Raw genomic sequence first — 22,162 nt, 5'->3', positions numbered from 1 at the left:
CTTTTCTTATACAATTTGGCTTTTTAATTGTATTTGTAAATACCGTAAAATAATAGCAATAAAACATTTTAATCATAAGAAAGGCTAAAAATGTAGTTATTTTAAGTTTAAGTTAGGATTTAGCCCAAATTCTAATTATTAATGTATTGTAATCCGTAAGGGAAGACAGATCCATACAGTGAAATTCTTCTCTTAACTTCAAAACAGAACAAAATCTTACATTAATAATACATAATGTGGAATATATAAACATATAGTTGGACTATACATATAAAAATATACTTAATGTAAAAATATATTATCGGCATATGGCAGACAGTGCACATAACACTGAGCATGTGGAACCCAGTAAGTATATTTATAGATTCATTCAACCTGATCTTATGTAGGATTATTTGTAAAGGTCAACAGATGTAGTGAGTTAAATATAGCTGGTAACATGTCTTTGTCAATGAAGGGTTGTTTTGTGGGAGTGTTATTTCAGATATGTTAAGATACTGTTTATAATCTACATACTGTAATTCCTTACACTGTTTATTTCATCTAAATTATTTTAAAGGGCTCTTTTTGTAATATAAGCACACATGCAGTTATTCAAAACGTGGTGTTCCTATTTCTGAAGTTCAGGTTATCACATCTCCAGAGTGTGGATTCAGCTTTTCTTATAAACATAATAATCCTCAATACATTTAAATTGTTCAGGAATTACATGGTCATGATAGAAAGAAATCCGCACAACATCATGTAAAAATCTTTATTTTTTCATTAGAGAACATTGAAACAAAATCACAGTGTAGAACTTTTGAGTGCAAATGAACTATGTAAAAAATAAAGGCTTTGATTAGCTCTACCCTCCCGTCACATGAAAACAGAATGCAGACAAAATGTTTCTGAACGATAAAAAAATGTGCTAAGCAATATTTGTCAGCAGAGCCAGCAAGTAAAATCTGCTATGAACACGTTCTGTTTAAAAAATCATAAAAATTAGGGAAAAAAAAGAAAGATCTGTTTTGGAATCTCACAAAAAATTAAGAAAAACATAATCTAAGTGCCACATATATTGTGAGATGTTTTTGTTTTCCCTTGAATCACCTGTAAAGTCTGACGTTCCCATCAGGCTGCAGAACGACAAACGTCAACATTTGACACATTTCACAATCGTGTTGCCAAACCTCGCAGCGCTCTACACTTCAGACAGCTCTGCAGGACCAAGATCACAGTCAAACCTGCCCTGAAGACCCGAAGAACATCATCGAAATTCATGCAGGATAAGAATTTGTAACTTTCTATAAAACGGTTTCCTTCAACCAGATACTTTTAAAGCTGCAGTTGTTCGTTTAACTGGCTGTGGATTACATGTTATTAAGACATTTTTAATCAAACAAAAATTAATTCTTGTTTTGTTCTTCGTTCAGTCGCCAGGTCACAGACATCTTAGTGCTACAAAGCTGTCAGGAAACTCCTTACGAGGCCGTCCTTACCACCACCGGTGCTGGAACATGACTAATCATTTGCATAACTGCCCTCTGGACCTTTTTAGGCAATGTGGTTTGTGAATGCACTGTGCACGCAGAGAGAGAGAGATCGCTGCGGTAATCTCTCTTTATCAATAACACCACAGATATCTCACCCGTTCTCATCTTGTTGGCCTTGTTGCTCCTACAATAGCTCAATGCCTCTTTTGTTTCACATGGCAACCATCCAGCAGAGAGACAAGACTGGAAGTGAGAAAACTTCCCACCCAGCAGAAAAGAAGCCAGTCTCATGTGATTTCACGGCCAAAAATAAACACTTGTCCACTTCAGCAACGGGATTTCTGGCTATTTTATTTGCTGTGAATTGTACGGCGTTAATTGGGCGACTGACTGCATGCAGTTTGTTACGGTGCCTGAGTCTCTGGGTGCATCAGTTGCTGCACCACCAGGTCTATATTAATGATGGGACTGAAGTACAGAGCCCAGTAGAAGAGGCAGTTGCACACAAACTGCGGGACAAAAGGCCACATGATGGCGAATGCGAACCCCTGAGATAACATCTTCCACAAGTGGTTCCACATCTTGTCCGGCAGAGACCTGAGGAAAGTGGAAAATCTAAGTTAGTGTATGTAGCCAACCTTTAACTAAACATCTTCACATGCCTGCAACAGACATAAAAGCTTGATATTTAAATGGGCTACTTGTAAGAATTGAGTATGAATTTGACAAGTGCCAAATGCTAACACGTCACCTTTTATAAGCTAGAATCTTAAGACTTCATCCTTTTTTCCCCTTAAAAAAATTAGTCTAACCCATTAATTGACACAATCACAATAGTTAATTTCACAGCTGACAACTAATCAACGAATCAATCGTTGCAGCTCTAGCAGATCAAAATTGATCACATTCTTAAAAAAAAACACGTCTGTATTTGACTGTGTATCAAAAAGAGAGAAAACAATAAAAAGCAGGAACAGAATGCCCGGTGTTCCCTCTGAGTCTACCTGATCGTGGCTCTTGTCCAGAGTCTCCACAGTGCGCAGCCTTCCAGCACAGACAGCAACATGGTGTTGACAATAATGAAGCGAGATGTCCAGTAGTGGACGGCCAGCCAGTCCCAAGCAAACTCTGCTATCAGCTGGTACGGAAGCAGGAGGTACTTCACAAGAAACTCTGCCCACTGTCGCCAGCTGGGCTCCAACTAACGAACACAGAACCACCACAGAAAACAAAAGAAGCAGAGGAAAAAGTCAATTCAGTTTGTTTTACAGTAAGATCTGCATCCTCAATAACTATATTATAATTACATACAATTTTAAATGAATCATTATAGCTTTGATATCAATTATCACTTCTCATCGTATATTGCCTTTCTCAAATTTGACCAACTATTCTATTTTTGTCAAGACTTTTATGATAATCCCACGAAAAGCAACAATAAACTGATCACGCTATCAAACATCCTGTGTATTTAAAGCCTCATTTTGTCCACTGTTGTTAAAAAACTATTAAGATGACTAAACAGGGTGACATATTGCTGGAAACAGTCCCAAATAAAGACACTGTTACCTCCTATTACTGTAGAAGTTACTGAAAACTACAGTGCCAAAGTTATGTAGTTGTGTTAGGAACAATCTTTCCTGGGGGGGCACTAACAGGGAAGAGAAGTTGGAAAATACAGAGAAACAAACTAAATATTTGTCTCTTTTGGTCTTTTGATTGCTGAATTATTGACTAAAAGGTGGTGAGTGAATCGATGCCCCATAAAAGTATAAATATGTACCCACTGATTCTACCTCTTGAATGATATTTTCTATCTGGCAGACCGCAAACTCTCACCTGTGTGTTGAGGAAGCTGCCCTCCAACGAGTGGTCGATGTTTGCGATGGCCGGACAGCAGGTGTGCAGGAAGGGCAGGAAGGTTTCCGAGTAGTCGAATAAATACAAGTAGAAGAGTGTGAGACGAGGGGAGCGCTTCAGTGCGTACAGCAGGAACAGAGACTTCCCTGCATTAGCAGCCTGGAGGATGGAAGTGATGGAAATACAAGAGTACAGAGAAGGTGGACGGTCATTTGGTTGTACGTGGATGAAATTAAACAAACATTAACAGGAGACTCTTCTTAAAATCTCAATTATGGCAGTTTTTGTAGAATGAAGGGACGATGGTATTAAAATGAAAGCAAAGGTCACATTTCCTTACAGACCACGAGTATAACAGGATTCTTACACACTTTCTCAGAGGTACTAATACTTCTAATTTGCCATCAAGAATTAATGAAAATATTACCAACTTGGGAAGTATATCCAATCAACAATTCAACAATCAATACTGAGAAGGCTACTATTGATTAACAGTGTATTCTGGGGCCGCCCAGTCCTCGTTACCTTGTATTCCCAGAGGTTCTGCGGAGGTTTGACCCCCAGAGTTTTAATTCTGTCCAGTTCAGCCAGAACCGCCCGTCGGTGAGCCTGATTTTCAATGTTATAAGGAGGTTTTAACAACTCTTCATCCCCCAGCATCAACAGCAGCCTAAAGCAAAGAAATAATCACCACATGACACGAACATAATGATCTACAGCATAAGCTGCAACGCTCATTATGTACTTTGGGACTTTGCAGGTCTTAACCTCAAAGAAGAAGAATGTACCACAGTTCTACCCATGTTAGATGTTGGATAAATGTTGAATAGATGGCTAAACTTTCTGTCTTGGAGGAGGTAATGTGTCTGCATGTTGAAGTCTAGTCAAAACACATGATTTATCCACCTGCCATTGACGTTCTCCTGCTGGAAGGGCTCCCTGTAAAGCTGAGCCCAGGGACCCAGGTGATCGAGCCAGGACACGACTTCCTCCGGCGTCCAGCGAGACACAGGTTTACTGATCAGCGGGTCATGCTCGTCGACCACACCACTGCTCCAGTGATACACCAGCACCATCACCTGGAAACACACAGAATTATTAAAACACAGTACAGTGACCACTCGTTTACCTGCTTATACTGCACCAGGGTGCGTTTGGTATTTGGCTGCAAGGCGAATTTTACAGGTCTGCACGGTGGCACGAAAACCTCATAAGCTGGTCTGGTGCCAACCTGGTGTGTCTCTACTAGATTCAGTTACTGTGTCTTGCATGAATCAGCCACTGCCAGTAGAGGCCACTATATGTGTTTGACTAAACCCTGCAGCAGTGTTTCAAAATAAGCACATAATGAGTCCTCTTAAGAGCAAGGTCACTTCTAAACAAAGAACAATAAGCATTACTAAAAATAAAATTCCATGCATGACAATTTGCCCCCAACTGCCCTAACATTCTTCATGGACAGTTGTTAAGCCGGCTCAGACTACAAGAGCTTGAAAAATCAGTTCAGTTTTAAACTAAAATCCACAAGTGTCCATTTGGCTGTATGATACAGATAAAAAAAGTAACTGTAACTCCACCATTAAATATCAGTACTGTGCATAATAAACAGACTATAATAATAATGGATAAAGTGAACAAAATCACCAATAAAGTGAGCAAATGGAAAACCAAGAAGTTGTTTGTGGTGAAAAAACTAAAAAACTGCGAAAAAGAATCCTATACATCTTTAGTTTTGGAAATAAAATGGTAAAGGACATCTTAATTTGAGTTTAGAGAAAGGGTGAACCCAGATCAGCAAGTTGGGCATATGAAATTAACCCAAAAAACAAAATATTAACCTGAACATGTAAACACTGATTACGTTGAAGTTTCATGCCCACTTGACGTGATCAAGCATGACAGATTTTGACAGATCAGCTGTCATTAGTTAATTATAGATAAAACTTAACACGTCTCATGAATCTGAAATGATCTGATGCTCGTGGCTCAGGCTCTTCTTCTCTGAATGACTTGATTCAGTCATGATATTCATAGATGAACTGTGGACAAAATCAAGACCATGCTGTTCTATTTACATTCTTACCCAACAGCACACACACACACACAAACAAATGTACTGCCACACGGCAAAACACACAGTGACGTTGCTCCCGGGTGCCACATGGACAAAATAAACATGGTCTGTCTACATGATATGAACCCACCTCTTCAGTCACGACTGTGGTGACCTCAGCAGGTGCATTTTACAATACCATGGAGTAAAAAAGTGGGCACACGCAAAGACAACTCTTTAGATAATGTATATTACAAAATATCATTGATTAGCAGTGCAAAGTAAATATCCACCAACTGGACACTGGTAACGTTTGCTGCATCTTACAGGCCATGAATCTAATTTACCAATCCAGTAACTAATATCAAACTAAATGTAATTAATCTAATTTAAACTATCCATAATTTACCTGAATATTCTGTTTGTTTAACATTGTAGGCATTTACAGCAATTGCCTCCACAACAACTTACAATTGCTGTCACAGAAAAATATATCTGTATGCAAATACACAGCAACACTGACCTACAGTCAATAGCACCTGTGTTTGAATGTATTTGAGTTGTTTTTTACCTGCCGTTGAATACTTACAGCAACACACGTGAGCGCAGTTAGGACGCCAGAGAAGAAGAAGCCCGCTCCTTTGTGTTGGTTTGTCTTGGATCTACCCAAGTTGTCACCGTACCTACAAACATGTAGATAATTAATGCACGTCAGCTCTTTTGCTTCAGACTACAAAAGGTATAAAATACAACAGAACAGATCAGACGCAGGGCAAAGTCATGGGGATGCCATTATCATTGTCAAATGGGAACTTTACCAGACTAGACATCAAAGTGTGTGTCTGCTGTCGGCCATATGTAGGCACCAGATTCAAAATGAAATAAAGAGGACATAATAAATAAACCCCAAGTTCTGCTGCCTCAATTTTGATCCTTTGTGTCTTAAACTGCTCATAGTGAGTCGGACAATTTTTCAGGAGTGCAATGCTAAATCAGTAGTGTACTTTTTCAGTGTACACTGAGCTCACACTCAGTCCCAAAGCTCTACACAAAATCAGCTTGTATCACAGATTATATCTTGCTACCTCTGGAAGGCCAGCAAGCTGCGGGAGATTTTGGGGTTTGCCTGGATCTCTGCTCTCCTCCGCTGAACGACCTCAGTGAACAGCTTGTCAGTTGCATCCCTAGAGAGAGAAGCATCAAGTGAAATTAGCAGATTAAATATTGATCATCTACAAGAGAACAAACAAAAGAGGTGGTGAAAGTCTGATTGTGCTGTTTGAGTTTTTTTCTTTCGCTTTTAGCAGAGGATTCAAACCGGTCCTTCAACAGTCATGCTGAGAAAGATTTGTGGTAATTCCTCTAAAGCCACGTCTTCACACTTTGCTTCCTCTATCTGATTCCTCTAGTAAACAGTCAACACGTGCCTTTATGTGTGATACATCACAATGACAGGTCTAATTGCAGACAACGTAATGATTTATGTGTTAAATTTGACCCGACTGTGGCCTGTCAAATTTCGCCCCCTTGGTACAACGTACTCCGACAAGTGAAAACACCTTTAATCCTGTCTTTTCACACTACAACACTGTGCACTGACTGTGTCAGACACTTTGCATCACTTCCTGATTCATTCAGTGTTACAGTAAATGCGTCATTTACATTCAAATGTTGGTCAAACAATTGTTTCCTGCTTCACTGACGGAGTCGGTGGTGGCTGGGTGTTTCTAACACCAACTCCATAATTCTTAGTCCACAAGTTTCTCATCATCCTTTTACCCACGACATTCTTGACTAATGATCGAAAGACCTTTAGTAAGTATGTGACTTCACAAAGTTGTTTTGGAGTAGAGTGAAAGTGAAACCATGCTGCACCATATAAAGCATAAACATGTGACAGTCCACATGTTGACAGGGAAAGTCTGCTACTTATAATGTGGGGGAAACATTGGAGGAAACATTATTCATCATTAGGCAGAGAAGCTGAAGCCAGCAGAGTGCCAACTCAGTCAGAGAGGCGCCAAGCTCAATTGATATTTCAACTGTCAAAAACATGCCTTACCACAAGTCAAACATCAGGATATTACTATCATCCTGTACACATGGAGCTGAATAATCTGGTTTCTCTGTGTTTAGTGTAAACATCATACTCTGAATGTGACAAGGCTCAAAACGGGGATACTAGTGTGCATGTAAACATGATCAAAATGCCACTGTCCCAGTGGAAAACAACATTACTGGAAGGCATGGACAGACAGTCAGATGTTATATAATCACTAACACACATACTTTGCGTCTTTTGAGGTTGACAGTAAGTCTCTGTTCTCTACTGTACATGAGAGAAATGTGAATTCTGTGGTCAGAAACTCAAACATTGGTTCCCTGATATGGTCAGGCTGTGAAGAGCATACCTCAGCAGTATGTTGATTTTAGGAAAGCCTTCCCACTTCTCCCGGCACTCTGGGCACTCATTTTTGTGAGAGGACTCCCACCACAGGGCCAGACAGTGGCGGCAAAAGTTATGGCCACAGGTCAGGGTGGTGGGGTTCACCAAGATGTCGTAGCAACAGTGACATGAAAATTCATGCTCGGAGATGCCGGTGGTAGAGGGCTTTGACTGAGCCGGTTCGAGTGTGTGAGAGGGGTCGTCCATTACTGCTCCCAGACCGTCATCTGACGAATCCCACTCCATCTGGTGCAACGTATCCAAGTCTGGATAAGAGGAGCAACAAGGTTACAAAAGAATACACCAGCGATACAGCCCAGATGTGCATTTTTATTTGGACTGTGTTTACAGATATGACTGCAAAAGAGGAGCTATTAACATTACTGCCCATGTGAGAATGCACACAGGGACAGAACATTTTTCAGTCATTCAAAAACTTTGTCAAAAAACCACCAGCTCCTGGTGTGTAAACTGTGTGCAGTATTGATGGCTGTTTGTCACCTGTGTGCATTACTGCTGTCAATTTTTATGTGCAATACCAAGTGTTACATTACTCTCTCTGTATCAGTTATGCATTGTGTTAGATAAAGTATACTCAGTGTATGTATAAATGAATAGATGTTTAGTATTTTATATGCAGGTAGATCATTTTGATCCGGTCATTCTGAAAGTAAGCTAAAACAGTGTGGGCAGCCTGATCAACACTCCTGTTAAGAACACCACAAACCCTATAATATATTTTGATGTTCCTCTGTTCTGTTGTGACAAAAAAACAAACAAGTTTATTTTTAAAGTGCATTATCACATTATTTCAGTGAGGACTCATAAATAACTACAAATAACTAATGTTACAGAAATCTGTTTATGTTTTGTTACGTGGTTCTATTGGCCAATATATCGCAGTATCACACTTTTCACCAACTATTTGTATCAGTATCCTTTATCAGTCGGGCTCTACTGATCATTACTGATAAAGTAATGTCTCCATTATATGGAGATAATGTGTCTGTCTGATATGTATCGTGCATTCCCTAATACAAACCCAGTTTACAGTGTTATAAAACAGAGAAACACAGAAAATCTTTACAGTCCACATAGATAATGTGACTCTAATGAAAATGAATGCAGAGTTGATTTAGCTTGTTAAATATGATTACAGAAGCATATAGAACGCAGTAGTTGCCTGCAGCAGTTTAGCAAAACACATATAATGATGTTAAACTACACGGAAGGTATTTGAAAGTGGTCAGCAGCATTAATGTAAAGTATAGCTACATCAGTTGTGGATAAGGAGGTATGCCAGCTTAAATTTCCAAAACCACAGACTTACTCCTTCAACGGGCGTAATGCTGATAGACACTGGATGTCATTGAGGACATATAAACACGAGTAAATATATGTCTGGATGAGGAAAAGGCATGAAGAATCATTTTAGCTGTCAGCTAGCTAATGCAGTACTTTCAGCTACATTTGGTTACGTTATTTTGTTGACAATGAGCTGTTGTCCTGATAGCAATGGGTCAAATACGTAGCTAATGTACAAATAACGTTATTAAACAACAAACAACGAAGCCTGTTAGAACCGGAAGCGAAAACCTTACATTAATTTAGACGCTGACAGCTCGTTTGGTCTAATTAGCTAGCTACTTTGCTAGCAGGTAACGTTAACTAACCACATCCTGATGTGGACGTTAGCTGTTAACTCTGTGACAGTCTAGCTCGATAGCTACAAAAGTTAGCTACGTTAGCTTCGTGAGAAATAGATCGCTGATGTTACACATACCGAGATGTGCAGTCGTTCGCTGTAGGACTGTTGTGCTAGCTGTGAGAGAAAGCCAAAAGCTACCTTAGCAGTAGTGACGCGTCGTGCTGAGTTACCTGTGCTAAGTGAGTAACTGCTAACAGTCAACGTCATCCATCAAAACCTCAGATTACCTGCCTCAGGAGTGGCCTCTGACAGCTGACCCGCTGGAGGAAGACATTACCATCTGCTGTAATAACTTCGTGTCGCTTCCCGTCAGTCAACACCGGATCAAACGATCTACGGAGCGGAGGAGTATTTCTGCTTCAGTAGTTGTCACCATGGCACCCCGCACCGCTGCCGCTGCTGCTGTGGAAAGCCCCACGCACACTCCCACGCGCACGTCAACGTGTCATGCGGGTGCCTGATTGCGGGTGAACGGTCGTCAGTGGTCTACACTCACTTGTGAGCCCGCAGCTGCAGCAGAGGAGGAGGAGGAGGAGGAGGAGGAGGAGGAGGAGGACACAGGAGCTCTTCCTCCGTGATGTTGTAATGCCTGTGAGGCACAGCTGATTTCTGACATGTGGCTTTTTGAAAGCTGCTGCAGCTCAAAGTTCAGAGCTGATCCCTGAGGTAACCTATTAACTAACAGGTCAAGGGGAGAACATGTTACATTAATAGTGAGTTATGTATCAGTGTGTCTTCAGATAGTCCTGAGTCAACATCAGAGCACACATTCTGCAGGATAAGACATGTTATAGAATATATATATATATGTTATATAATCTGTCAGATATAACCCACCAAGGGTAAAATGCCTTTTATGAGTTGTATTGGCCCTTTAAAGGTATATGGACTGGTAAAAAATGACTGGATTTGTTATAATCTGTCAAATATAACCACTAAGAGTGAAATCAAGTGAATATAATGCAGTAACAACCTTTCAGTCACAACTAGGAGCTGTAATTGCTTTTTTGCAGGTGAAATACAGCCTTTTATGAGTTGTATTGGCCCTTTAAAGGTATTCCAATAGATAGAGAAGACTGGATTGGTTATAATCTGTCAAATATAACCACCAAGAGTGAAATCAAATCTGATGCAGAAACAACCATTCAGTCACATGGTAGACGCTATTATCACTTTTTTTGCAGGTGAAATACAGCCGTTTATTAGCTGTATTGGCCCTTTAAAGGTATTTCAACAGGTACAAAGGACTGGATTGGTTATAATCCAGGGCACAGATGATAATCATAAGGATAATTACAACAGAGATCAATTCTTTATTTTATACATAATCCACCTGTAAATCATGTTAATAACAGTGTAGTTTCCAAATATGGGCCTAATCAAGGATATAAGACATACAAATATACATAATATCACTGTAAACAATACTGTTGCCTGTGAACACATAAATGTCATTCCCTGATGATAATATGAACTGCAAACACTTTGGCCACAACTGTCATTATTCAGTTACAAGAAACATCACAGACATACCTTTGCTATAACCACAGACATAAAATTATCGGTATGTGTAGTTTTGACTGTTAGATCCAGATAAAAGCCGCTGTAGACATATATAAATTGGGCGATGCAGCTTTAACAGGCCATGATCACTTTTTGGCACCACAGGGGGAGCTTCACCTGAACATGTCAGGAGACGCAGGTATGGTGTTCCCAGAGGCAAATTATGGAAAATCGGCATCACCCTGTGTGATGACTGGATTATCTACAGTGAACAGCCACCTTATGTTTCACTTACCTCAACATTTAATTTCATCTACCTCAATATTTTGATTTGTATTTTATTTCATTACTACCTAAGCATTTTATTGCATATAGTATTCTATTATTGGGAACATTCTATTCTATTGTTTTTATGCATATTGTATACAGTACTTTATTGTTTCTTATTGCTTCTATATTTGCCCTTATATTTTTTTGTATTTGTACTGAATGTAGAATTGTTTCAGAAACAACAAAACACAATTAGCAGCTCTTTGTTTAGACAATATAAAACATCAATATAAACAAGTATTTAAAGAAAGATAAAAATCCCAACATATATACAACAATAATACAATATTATTATACATTTTATTTAGTAACTCATTGCTGTATTTAGTTTATTTACTTATTTCTTTTTATATTATACCCATGATGTAAGTTTTTTACAACCTAAACAATTTTTACTGATTCATTTTTTTTTTTTAGATTTTTTTTACTATTAGTATTTTAGTTCACTTCAATATATTAGTATGATCTATCTATCTATCTATCTATCTATCTATCTATCTATCTATCTATCTATCTATCTATCTATCTATCTATCTATCTAATCATTTATGTGTCATACCCCCTTTTGACCAGCAGGTGGCGGTATGCGCCCTCCAGCGTGTGTGATCTGCCATTACTGACAGAAACCGCTGCAAAAAAAAAAAACCCACGAAGAAGAAGTGGTGGCGCAACACAGTTTAGCTAGACAGCAGCGCTCATCCAGGATAACGCCACAACTTAGCTTCATTTACTGTTCACCCTGGTTTTTCTTATGACATCCTTCAAATCTGGCGCACTATGTTTGAGGTAACGTAGACTATTTAGCCGCTGTTCGGGCTGTTAATGACACTGCGAGCTGTCGTTTGCTGCGGGTTTTTTTGGGATGTAGCTTAACTGTTATAGTTCACTAGCTAACTGACACAGTTCGTTAACCTGGAATGCAGATATAAAAAGAAGTACCTTGCTAGGCGGTGGGTCGACTGGGGTGACGTTTGTTTGCAAACAATACGCAGCTTTCATTCCTACATTTTAACACCTGCTCTGATTGACATCTGCAGAATAGCTGGGCTAGCTCGTTAGCTAGTGACGTTTTTTTTTGTTAAAAACTACTAGCGATGCATTCAGTGACATTAACTTATCCGGGGAAAGATGATTTATTGACTCCAGACTGTGAGGAAGTACCCGGGCCTCTGTCGTGTGCTAGTGATAGTAAAGACAATATCAGACACACAGACACTCATTGTGTTGAGGATGATAATAGCCAGCGTAACAAAACAAGTTTATTCAAGGCAGCACCCACTGTAATTATTGTTTTAATGCGTTTAAGATTGTTGTTCCTAGCATGTTAAAATCTCAGTCGCTTCCGCCATCTGTCAGTGGCTGCACAAAACCGACTGTTTCTTATAAATATGTTTTGTTTTTGTCTATTTTTTGATTTGATTAATTATACTTTGGTATACTTGTACTATACTTATACTTATTGCAAGAAACTGCAAGTTTCTGATAAAGGTCACATATACAGCATTACATTAAAAGTATTGTGTTTCTGCAGGGATGTCCTGGCTCAAAAATGTTATTCTACAGATATATGAGAACATGTTTGTGTGATGTGAACCCCAACAAGTGTCAAATCATCATGATTTTAATTGTTTAATTAAAAGTCTAAATTAAAATTATGATGCAAAAATGATCATTGTTACTAAGCGTGAATAGTATCGCAATCAAAATTACTGCAATATGATTTTATTTACCCTCGTAATCCATATATATAATGCACTTTGTTTTTTTGGATGTTATATACTGTAATATTGTCTGTTTTTTTTGTCTTGGCCATCATTCCCTTGAAAAATTGATATGTAATCTAAGTGGGACCTCTTCTGGTATAAGAGATATGAACGATACACCTGATTGAGTTGATTAAAATCCAGTTAGCTTGGTTAGGGTTGTTTGTTTCTGTTTGAAATGTGCAACACAAATAACTTTCTACGCTTATGTTGTGCACAAGGAAGGAGTGAACACATTGTCCACATTGCTCCAAGTTTGTTGAAAAGACGAGACCTTTGGAAGGGAGTCAAATCACAAAAGACTCAGACAATAGCATGATCAATAATTGATAACACATGTCAATAAAATGAGACAAGCAACAGTGGTTAACATCAGTGGAATACAAAAGAAACCTGGAAATGGAAAATACAAGATGGGGCACAAGACAAGTAATTTTGAAGCACATGAGTTCAAATAGGCACTGAATCTTCAGCTCGTTCACTTGATTTGTTTTGACAGCTTTAGAGATGTGCTGTCACAGCAGCCTGCGGCTTGAGATTAAAGATGTTGTTGCTTCAGATTTTGAATTGAATTTCTCGTGAAGCTCTATGAATAAACATTGCTGTAACAATAAACTAAGTGGCGACAACGTGTCAGAACAAGTTTGCTACCTTTTTCTTCATGAATTCAGTGTCTTAGGCACCTGTCTATAAGGTGTGAAGTAGACTGTCAAATCTAATGTGAGGCTACAGGAGTAGAATTGCAGGACACATTCTTGGAACAATATATGAACGCCCCTATGTTGTAACAAAGGGACATTTGTATTAGTCTGCTATGATAAATGTGGAAATACTTGTCTAACCTCACCATGTTTATTGTATCCTTAAGTACGTATGAAGCTGTATTTTTGCATATACCAAATTTTGTAAGTGTTGTCTCAGAATAATTTTTCAGATTAAGCTTGTGTTATTATGCATAATGTCTTTTGTTTTATCGCAGCTACCCTGAACTTGTGGTTTCTGAGGATTGTTACTGAAAGCCTTAAAGATGTTGGTTTCTGAGCATGCATGTCTTTGTATTTATTTCTCAACAGGATCCTGAACTCCAAGATCCATTGTCACTGAGCTTAAATGAAAACTATGATGACCAGAATTTGCCACATGATGTTTCAAAAAAAGCACCAGCGAGTCCCGACTATAATTGTGAGACACCAGAGATTCAAGTAATCATCAAAGAGGAAGAGGAAGGCTGGACTGTGAGTGAAAATCGTGAGTGGAAAATCTTACCTATCAACAAACTCTTATCAGATGCCATACACACTTTTTCTCTGTCGTGACTTTTATTTGTTTTGCCTTGTCATGTTAAACACAGATGAGCACTTTAGCTCAGAGGAGGAGAAAGAGGATACCTCCACACCCACTTGCTATCCCCACCTCAGAGCGTACGGGAAGGACAGCTCCATTTCACACGGAGTAAAGAGACACGACAGAGTATGCTTAGAGGAGTCTGGTGGTGCGACTCTCTACGGGCAGAGCTCCACTGCCAGAGAGGGACTGCAGAGACACATGATAATGGACCCTGATGAGAAACCTAAGATTTCCTTTATATGTGGAAAAACAGCGGGAAATGTGACTGTGTATCAGTGCAATAACACAGTATGTGAGATGACCCCCAGTCACACAAAGAACACGAAGTCCCATCAGAGTACATATGTAGCGGATGAGTGTTGTGCTCAAGACCAGAGCACTGACGTCAAACAAAGCACATCTCTGCCAACAGAAGCAGAACTACATGAGACCAAAAGATCAGCACCTTGCCAAACAGTATGTATAAACACTTGCTGTAGAAGCGTTCTCTTTTTTTTCCTCTTAATTCGTTTTCCAGTCATTTAGTAGCGGTTATGGTCAAACAACAATGTGATCTTCTAATGCCGCCACTGTCAAAGATGCACGTGTCTTTGTGTACAAGTTTCTGGACAGAGCTTCAAGTCCTGTCCAGCAAACACAAACGGAGTGAAGCAGGTGGCCTTGCATGGCATTTTTAGGGCTGTAGATTATGTTAATCATCTGATATCGCAGGTTTTCACTCTCTCACACAAAGGTGACAAATCTGGCTGATTGGAGCAATTTAGGAAAAGTTTTGACTCAGAACACTTGCATGAACAAGTGAGAGGGATTAGTGATGGAATGTTTATGCATTTTCATAGAATGATGAGAGTCTAAGAAAATGTCCTGGTTTTGGAGTTTCACAGTTAAAACATATTACTTTATTTCACAACCACAGATGTATCAAATCATATGAGCATTTTTATTAAGATGTTGTATTTTTGTCTCCATGACATTTCTTTCTTTTGTTGTCTGTTGCTGTTGATGACTTTTTAAAAAGAAATCAACAGTAATCAGTAATAAATAATAAATATACAAAAAGATAGTTCATAGTTCAAAGAAGTACAGTTTGTACAAATTAAGGAAATAAATCAACATCTGTTTTGTTTAAGGGGGCTATATGCCATTGTTGTGAGGGTTGATTTATAGCGCTGTGCAATGCTCCTTTACCTGCTTTGTTGCTGTTGTTACCAAACCATGACAGTTCAAACTATTAACTATTTGGGATTAGAATATGAAAATGTTTCTGCATGTGGACCAATGATATTTTTTTTTGAAACAGTAAAACATGTTTTATTCTATTTCAAGTGTCATACATGATGCTTTTCTACACCGTGATCTGTGTTTAGGATTCTCCTGAACGAAAGCCCCTGATGCCACATGGACTGAAGATGGCATCTGCAAACTTAGAGGACCAAACGCTCCATTTGACAGTCAGACTGCAGGCAGGGGAGGAGGAGGAACAGGAGGAGGAACCGGAGGAGGAACAAGATGAAGAAATTGGTGGTTTAATCAACTCTGATGGAGAAGTGGTTGAGTGGGATGCCAGTAAGTGAATCATAACGGCACATTTACAGCAGAGGCACGACTTGTGCAAACACTTTAGTTTATTTAGTCAGAACCGTTTTTCATTCAGTTTCCCGAGTCGTTTAGTAAGTAGCAATAAAAAATACAAGACATTTTTTGTATGCATTGTTAACCAAATATATGTAAGTATTTCCAAAACAAGACTTTTTAAATGCATGAAAACTCCTACAGTCATTTTTTGGCTTTTGCTTTATTTTGTCCATCTTCACTGTTCAATTGGTGGTCATAGCGCACAGCATTAGAAGAATACAGTATGCATTCTGTTTATCGTTACAATAGCTCTGTTTTTCATCTAGAATGCAGACATTTATTGAAACATCAGTTTTAAAATACTGTTGTACATGTTGAATATCAGTTGTCATGTCAGGTATCTCTGAAACTGAGTCAACTATCCTGATTTTTATAGGAGACAGTCCTGACCGAGGCTCTGATTGCACAGAAAGTCCTCAGCCTAGCAAGGTAATTTGTCTTTTTGACACAGCTCGACAATTTTGATAGAAACTCATTGAAATGGGCTGTCGCCTTCATGTCTCTCGACACCTCTAATTGCATAGCATAAAATGGCAATGCATAGAGTACTATTCAACAACGACGCATGCTTTATACAACCTGCAGAGTGAGAGAAGAGTTGAGACAATATGTGACCTTCAAATCACTGACATTTTTTCTGTGCAGCTTTTTTGACAAAGTGGAAAGATAGAAATTACTTAATGAAAATATAATGTAAAACAATGACTTGTCCCGGAAATGCTTTTATTGTTCACCAGTGATTTATCAGGTCTCCCTCACGACCCTTCCAAAATTGTATTTTTGACTAGTTTCCCCACAGTGAGTGTCTGCGAAATTTACTGCTTTGTGTAGGGTTGAGCGAAAGTTGAAATTAGTCGAAGTCTTGCGATACTTGCGTGCTTTACTGTCCTTAACATTTAAGTACTGTTACCCAGGTTTGGGGTGTATGTTTCTGATGGTTTTTAATGATTATGTTCTCAGGTTGTCATCCTGTCCGAGTCTCAGCTGCAAGGCCAAAACCAGAGAGGAAGCAGCTGTCCAACGCTCATCATGGAAGTTGAAGATGATGAAAGGGAAGAAAGCGAGGAAAAAGAGAGTGTAGCAAAGATGCCAGCCGTCTCATCCGTATATCGTGGTAAACAAAAAGTCAAAAGAATTAATTAAACTGTTAAGGTTGTACGTAATATTTACTGTCTCAGTTTTGAGGAAATCTTTCTGTACACAATGTAATCAGGAAAGAGACACAGAAGAAAGAAAAAGGCTCCAGATATAAAGGTGGTGTCGGTGGACGTCTCAGACACAGAGAAAGAAGTCCCTTCACATCCTGGTGAGTGAAGAAATGGAAAGTCATTCATTGTAATGCATGTTCTCTATATACATTTAAGATATGCCTCATCATAGCATCAGTAGATGCAGATCAATAATCAAGCGCTGTTTCTCTCCATTTGGTAACTTTTTCCTGTTTCTCTTTGTCACAAAGTAAAACGAAGGGGCAGAAGAAAGAAATCAGAAGTTCCACTGTTGTCCAGTGAAGACTTAGAGGCAGAGCCTGGAAGTGAGTGTTCCTCTCAATTTTTATGGTAATAATAATAATAATAATGCACTGAATGTGTGGATTTATGTAACCTTTTTATCTTATAGTATCAAGGCGAACCCGAAGAAAGACACAGTTCCCCACCATAGTAGAACCAGAAGAAGTCAGCTTAAAAACTGCCCGTCGTGCTGCTCCTAAGGCTGGTGAGAAGTCCAGTTCCGCTTGATTATTCTGCTTCATTGCATATTAAGTGAGCTATGAACAATTGGGATTTGAGTTTTATATCTTGCACAGTGGGGTTTTAAATTAACTAATTCAGAAAGTTCAACAAATCAACAAATTAACATGTGTTTTCTGTTGTATGGAAAACCACTTGTGTTCCGAAGTTCGGTTCATTTTCAGACACTGTTTTAAAAGTCCGAACTGCACTTTTAGGAAGTGATGAGCCGGAACTAAAAAGACGTTTCCTAACAAATCCCTGGTTCGCAAACATTTTAAATCTAATTTTGAATCACTTCTCCATTCCCCACCCTGATACATGTTACGGTTTAACATCAGTTTCTGACTAAAGCAGCACTTCTTTTTTTCTCCTCCGCCAGCAAAGCGACCTTACAGAAGGAGGAAAGATATCAAACCAACTGCTGAAGGAGAGGGAGAAAACACAGGTGTTTCTGCTGGTAAGTGCAAATAAAACGGTTCACCAGAGTGTATCAACAGCTTGGGAGTGCAGATGCACCTAATACCATGTTATCTAGTGGTAAGTGCAGTGTGCATTGACTGCTAATGTGGGGGTGAGTAGAGAAACTACTGGTGCTTCAGTGTGTCTGCCTGCAGTTAGATAAACAAAGACTGCTGGAATGCTTCTTAACAGTGAATACATTGTTGACAGGAACTGTGATTTTGTTGTCAACCTGTGTTGGACTTTCTCCAGTGTTATCTAAAGCACTCATTAAAATGGAGAAGACACATGACAGAATCATCATCATCATCATCTTTTTGCCATTACCATTTTTTTTTTTTACATTAGCAGAACTTTAGAGGTCAACATGCTGATATGTACCAAAGATTAGTATTGGCCATAGATGTTTCTAAAAATAGTAAATATGTTTGTTTTTGTTTTTTTTAAACATATGAACATCCCTGTTGGTTTGAGTCCTATAGTCATCTTTTAAATTTGAATCGTCCTTTATGTAATACCTCAATTCACACACAAACAAAGAAAAATATCAGCTTTGAAAAAGAATCACTGCAACTCTAACCCACATTGCCTGCAAGTGGTTGACAAATTTTAAAAAACAAACACTCTCCACAGACAATGTAATTGACATCTGACTGGATTTTAATCTGCAAGCTCATTTTGTAAGCATTCATCTAACAGCCTAACCTTGTGGTTTCACATTTCTTTTTTCCCACTTAGGGAAGAAGCGCCCTGGCAGAAAAATGGTTCGTGTTCCAATAGAAATCCCTCCGGAGCTCCTGAAGACGCCCAAAGAGAAGATAGAGTACCACTGCGCAGTGTGTGGCAAAGAATTCCCCCACGCCTACAAACTGGAGAGGCACCAGCTGATCCACACGGGAGAGAAACCGTACTGCTGCTCCATCTGTGGTCGTGGTTTCAACCAGAAGGGAAATCTCAAAACACATTACAAAGTCCATTTTGGTGAGACTGGATTATGTTTTACTTACAATATATTTACATGTCCAATTACATCCTGGAATATGTTTGTTTTATTTTAATCTACATCTGCATATAAAAACATATGCCTTTAAAAAATAAAATGACATCCAATCCCATCATTGATTCAGCAGGCTCCAAATCAAAACTTATGTTGTCAGTTGAATTGGCCTGTTTCCTGCTGCATTGTGTTGTACAAATGCCTGTTTTCCACCAACAAGGAACCGGAGTCTTTCTGGTGCAAGATTCCCCCTTGAGCAAGCACTTGGCAGCAGTGACAAAGTGAAGAATTTGTGTTTTTCTGGGCAAAAGTCTCAGAGCAGGTTCAACACACTCTGTTGATGATTTGTCCTAGATTACAATGGTTCTTTTCAAAAATGGTAGAAATTCAAAAATCTCAGTTTGAAGCTAATTTGGTGGTAATGGAGCAAAACATGGTGGTCTACAATGTTTTTCAAACCAAGTCTTGTAAATGTGATGTGGAGGAAAAGGAAGACAGAGCAGCGCAACAGAGAATTAAACATTTATTATACAGTGATATATTTGAAGAATAAGTCAAACACTGGCAACTTAAAACCTACTTGGAACAACCAAATTGATATGATTACAGTACTTGGGTCATTGTAAACCACAAATGAAATCTAATTGAACACTTTGATACTTGGAGATTAAAACACTTGGAGATTAAAACATGATTTGTCTCTCCTGTGTGAAGGTCGTAAAAGCACGGTGGAGTTTGAGGATGAGGTTGATCCCATAGCGTCAGAACTCTGCGAATACTTGAAGTCTCTACCGGGGGAGTCCAGGATCCGATCATCCCTCCACTGCCTGGAATGTGGAAAAAAGTGTGATAGTCAATCAGCTTTACAAGCACACCACATTACTACACACTCAGAAACAGCTGGTGAATCGGAGGTAGTTGAGCAGAGCTCATCACAGCTTCTGTTCTGCCGCCGCTGTGGCATTCAGTTCAACGAAAAAGAAAAGTTGGAAGAGCACATGAAAACCCACGTTAAGGAGAAGCCCTACTCGTGTCCCGACTGTGGCAAGAGGTTCATCAATGAGAGCTACATACAAGTTCACCAGCGCATCCATACTGGGGAGAAACCGTTCCTCTGCTCCCAGTGCGGCAGAGGTTTCCACACGGCTTCCTCTCTCAAGCTACATGAGATGCAGCACTCTGGGGAGAGACCGTTCGCATGCTCCATCTGCGGGAAGACGTTTCGGATAAACTCGTACCTGACAGCACATTACCAGACCCACATTAAAGACAGACCTTTCATCTGTAGCGTCTGTGGGAAAGGCTACTCTAGAGCGGAGGAGCTGAAGGTACACCACAGGCTTCACACCGGAGAGAGACCCTACGAATGCGGAGTGTGTGGGAAGAGCTTCATTTACCGCCAGGGTCTGCGGCAGCATCAGCGCACACATGCTGGAAGACGCATTGGGCCAACCAGACAGCTCGGTAGACCGAAGCAGGAGGGCAGGCTGGACATGTAACAGTTGATCTATTGATGCATTTTTTTTGGTTGTTAACTGTCTGAAGATATTACAGTACAAAGCGCTTCTTTCCTGATCTTCTTCCTTCCATTCCTTCAACAGAGACGATTACTGTGTCTGAAAATATGCGCTACAGAGTCGGTGTGGATTTCCAAGAATAATTTGGAAGCTTACTGTGTTGTCCTTCTTGTATTCATGTTTTGTACCCATGTTTTTATGTTCACTCTTCTCTAGTAGCCCATCTGTACAATTGGAGTGCCTTTGTATCCTGCATGCCAAATACTAATATTTAATGTTAAAAAATATGCACAATATCCCTGTTATTTTAAAATCCATGACGATGGAATACAGAAATTTTTCAGAAACATGTCTTCATGTTATTTTCTGCATTTGAAAAATGAGTCTGTACTTAAGGAAATTTGTTGCATGATCTAATGTGCCCAGTCAGCTCTGTGACCCTCCTTTGAAAGCTGGTATTTTGGTAGCATAGCATTCTGCACATAAACTCCACCACTGCCTGAGTTACTTATTCCTAAAGTCATAATTCATCCAAAGTGATGATAGTATCAAATCAAACCTTTATCCTCAATCTTTTCAAAATATGGCCAGTTCACCCAGAAATGATGAAAACTCATAAAAACCCAATAGTACTCAGGTAGCTGTGTGAGCACTACATGTTTGCCATTTAGCAATTTTGCAAAAAAGTTCACCTGAGAGTTCACACAGGAGAAAAGCTGCACTAGTGTGATGAGTGTGGGAAAAGATGGTCCTATGGACAGGGCTTCAACAACCGTAAGACAACTCACAGTGCCAAACCCATCGGGCCCACCAGGCAGCTGGGCAGACCCAGACAGCTGCAGAGTACCAGGAACTTTGAGCAGGCCAAAGAGAGCGCTGCCAGATTCAGATGGTGTAGACCTGATCAGGGATCCTTCTGACCCAGGTAGGTGTGTTGATCAGTTGACTTTACCATTGACATTAGAGCATGCGCCTATTAATCTCAAGGGTATTGTGCACTTCTGAAGATTCATGACAAGAAGCCAAAACCACTGGGGAGACTAATCAATAAAATCAGCTGGGTATTCGCAGTAATCTGAAAATGTATGAATGAATATATGAGTCCACTCCTCCATTATCATTATGAAGTAAAATTTATTTCATATGACTAATGCTTGGTGATTGACCAAGCATTATGACAATTTTTGAATGAATTGAAATAACGTTGCTCTTATTTGAATGTGTGTCTGTTGGCAAAAAAAGCTGACAAAAACTAGACTACAATGAAAAAGTGGGGCTTTTATTGTGATAAAGGACAACCGGAAGTCGTGACACCGCTGCAGAACTGGTGCTTGTT

The 22,162-nt window shown here is 39.4% G+C and overlaps 2 protein-coding genes across 4 annotated transcripts in view; one reads left to right on the top strand and one right to left on the bottom strand.

Moving 5' to 3' along the window:
* Nucleotides 1–1,800: 1,800 nt before the first annotated feature.
* On the bottom strand, nucleotides 1,801–10,033 carry LOC119017198 (bifunctional apoptosis regulator-like). Of its 3 annotated transcripts, none has more exons than XM_037093715.1 (9): nucleotides 9,774–10,033; nucleotides 7,800–8,100; nucleotides 6,474–6,572; nucleotides 5,978–6,071; nucleotides 4,242–4,414; nucleotides 3,861–4,005; nucleotides 3,315–3,494; nucleotides 2,480–2,676; nucleotides 1,801–2,072 (listed from the first exon to the last, which is right to left on the bottom strand). In XM_037093715.1, the coding sequence occupies exons 2-9, from the start codon at nucleotides 8,078–8,080 to the stop codon at nucleotides 1,880–1,882; spliced, it is 1,362 nt and encodes a 453-aa protein (XP_036949610.1). In that variant the 5' UTR covers nucleotides 8,081–8,100; nucleotides 9,774–10,033; the 3' UTR covers nucleotides 1,801–1,879. The 3 variants fall into 3 exon arrangements, with proteins under 3 accessions (XP_036949610.1, XP_036949601.1, XP_036949618.1); XM_037093706.1 differs by having other exon boundaries at nucleotides 9,770–10,032; XM_037093723.1 differs by lacking the exon at nucleotides 9,774–10,033 and adding an exon at nucleotides 9,618–9,716.
* Nucleotides 10,034–12,020: 1,987 nt separating this feature from the next.
* The window catches only part of LOC119025850 (zinc finger protein Xfin-like), a 31,787-nt gene continuing 21,645 nt past the window's right edge, over nucleotides 12,021–22,162 (top strand). The window contains exons 1-13 of the mRNA XM_037109890.1: nucleotides 12,021–12,161; nucleotides 14,212–14,386; nucleotides 14,490–14,941; nucleotides 15,853–16,051; nucleotides 16,497–16,549; nucleotides 17,081–17,234; nucleotides 17,334–17,426; nucleotides 17,580–17,654; nucleotides 17,741–17,836; nucleotides 18,233–18,310; nucleotides 19,051–19,293; nucleotides 20,024–20,805; nucleotides 21,588–21,720. Of these exons, the coding sequence (XP_036965785.1) occupies nucleotides 12,153–12,161; nucleotides 14,212–14,386; nucleotides 14,490–14,941; nucleotides 15,853–16,051; nucleotides 16,497–16,549; nucleotides 17,081–17,234; nucleotides 17,334–17,426; nucleotides 17,580–17,654; nucleotides 17,741–17,836; nucleotides 18,233–18,310; nucleotides 19,051–19,293; nucleotides 20,024–20,805; nucleotides 21,588–21,720 (2,542 nt within the window). The 5' untranslated portion in view covers nucleotides 12,021–12,152. The remainder of the gene's footprint in view (nucleotides 12,162–14,211; nucleotides 14,387–14,489; nucleotides 14,942–15,852; nucleotides 16,052–16,496; nucleotides 16,550–17,080; nucleotides 17,235–17,333; nucleotides 17,427–17,579; nucleotides 17,655–17,740; nucleotides 17,837–18,232; nucleotides 18,311–19,050; nucleotides 19,294–20,023; nucleotides 20,806–21,587; nucleotides 21,721–22,162) is intronic.

The sequence above is a fragment of the Acanthopagrus latus genome, chromosome 1 (assembly GCF_904848185.1).
Source record: "Acanthopagrus latus isolate v.2019 chromosome 1, fAcaLat1.1, whole genome shotgun sequence".
Lineage (NCBI taxonomy): Eukaryota > Metazoa > Chordata > Actinopteri > Spariformes > Sparidae > Acanthopagrus > Acanthopagrus latus.
The sequence above is the reverse complement of the archived record's forward strand: the minus strand, read 5'-3'. Positions and strand labels throughout refer to the sequence as shown.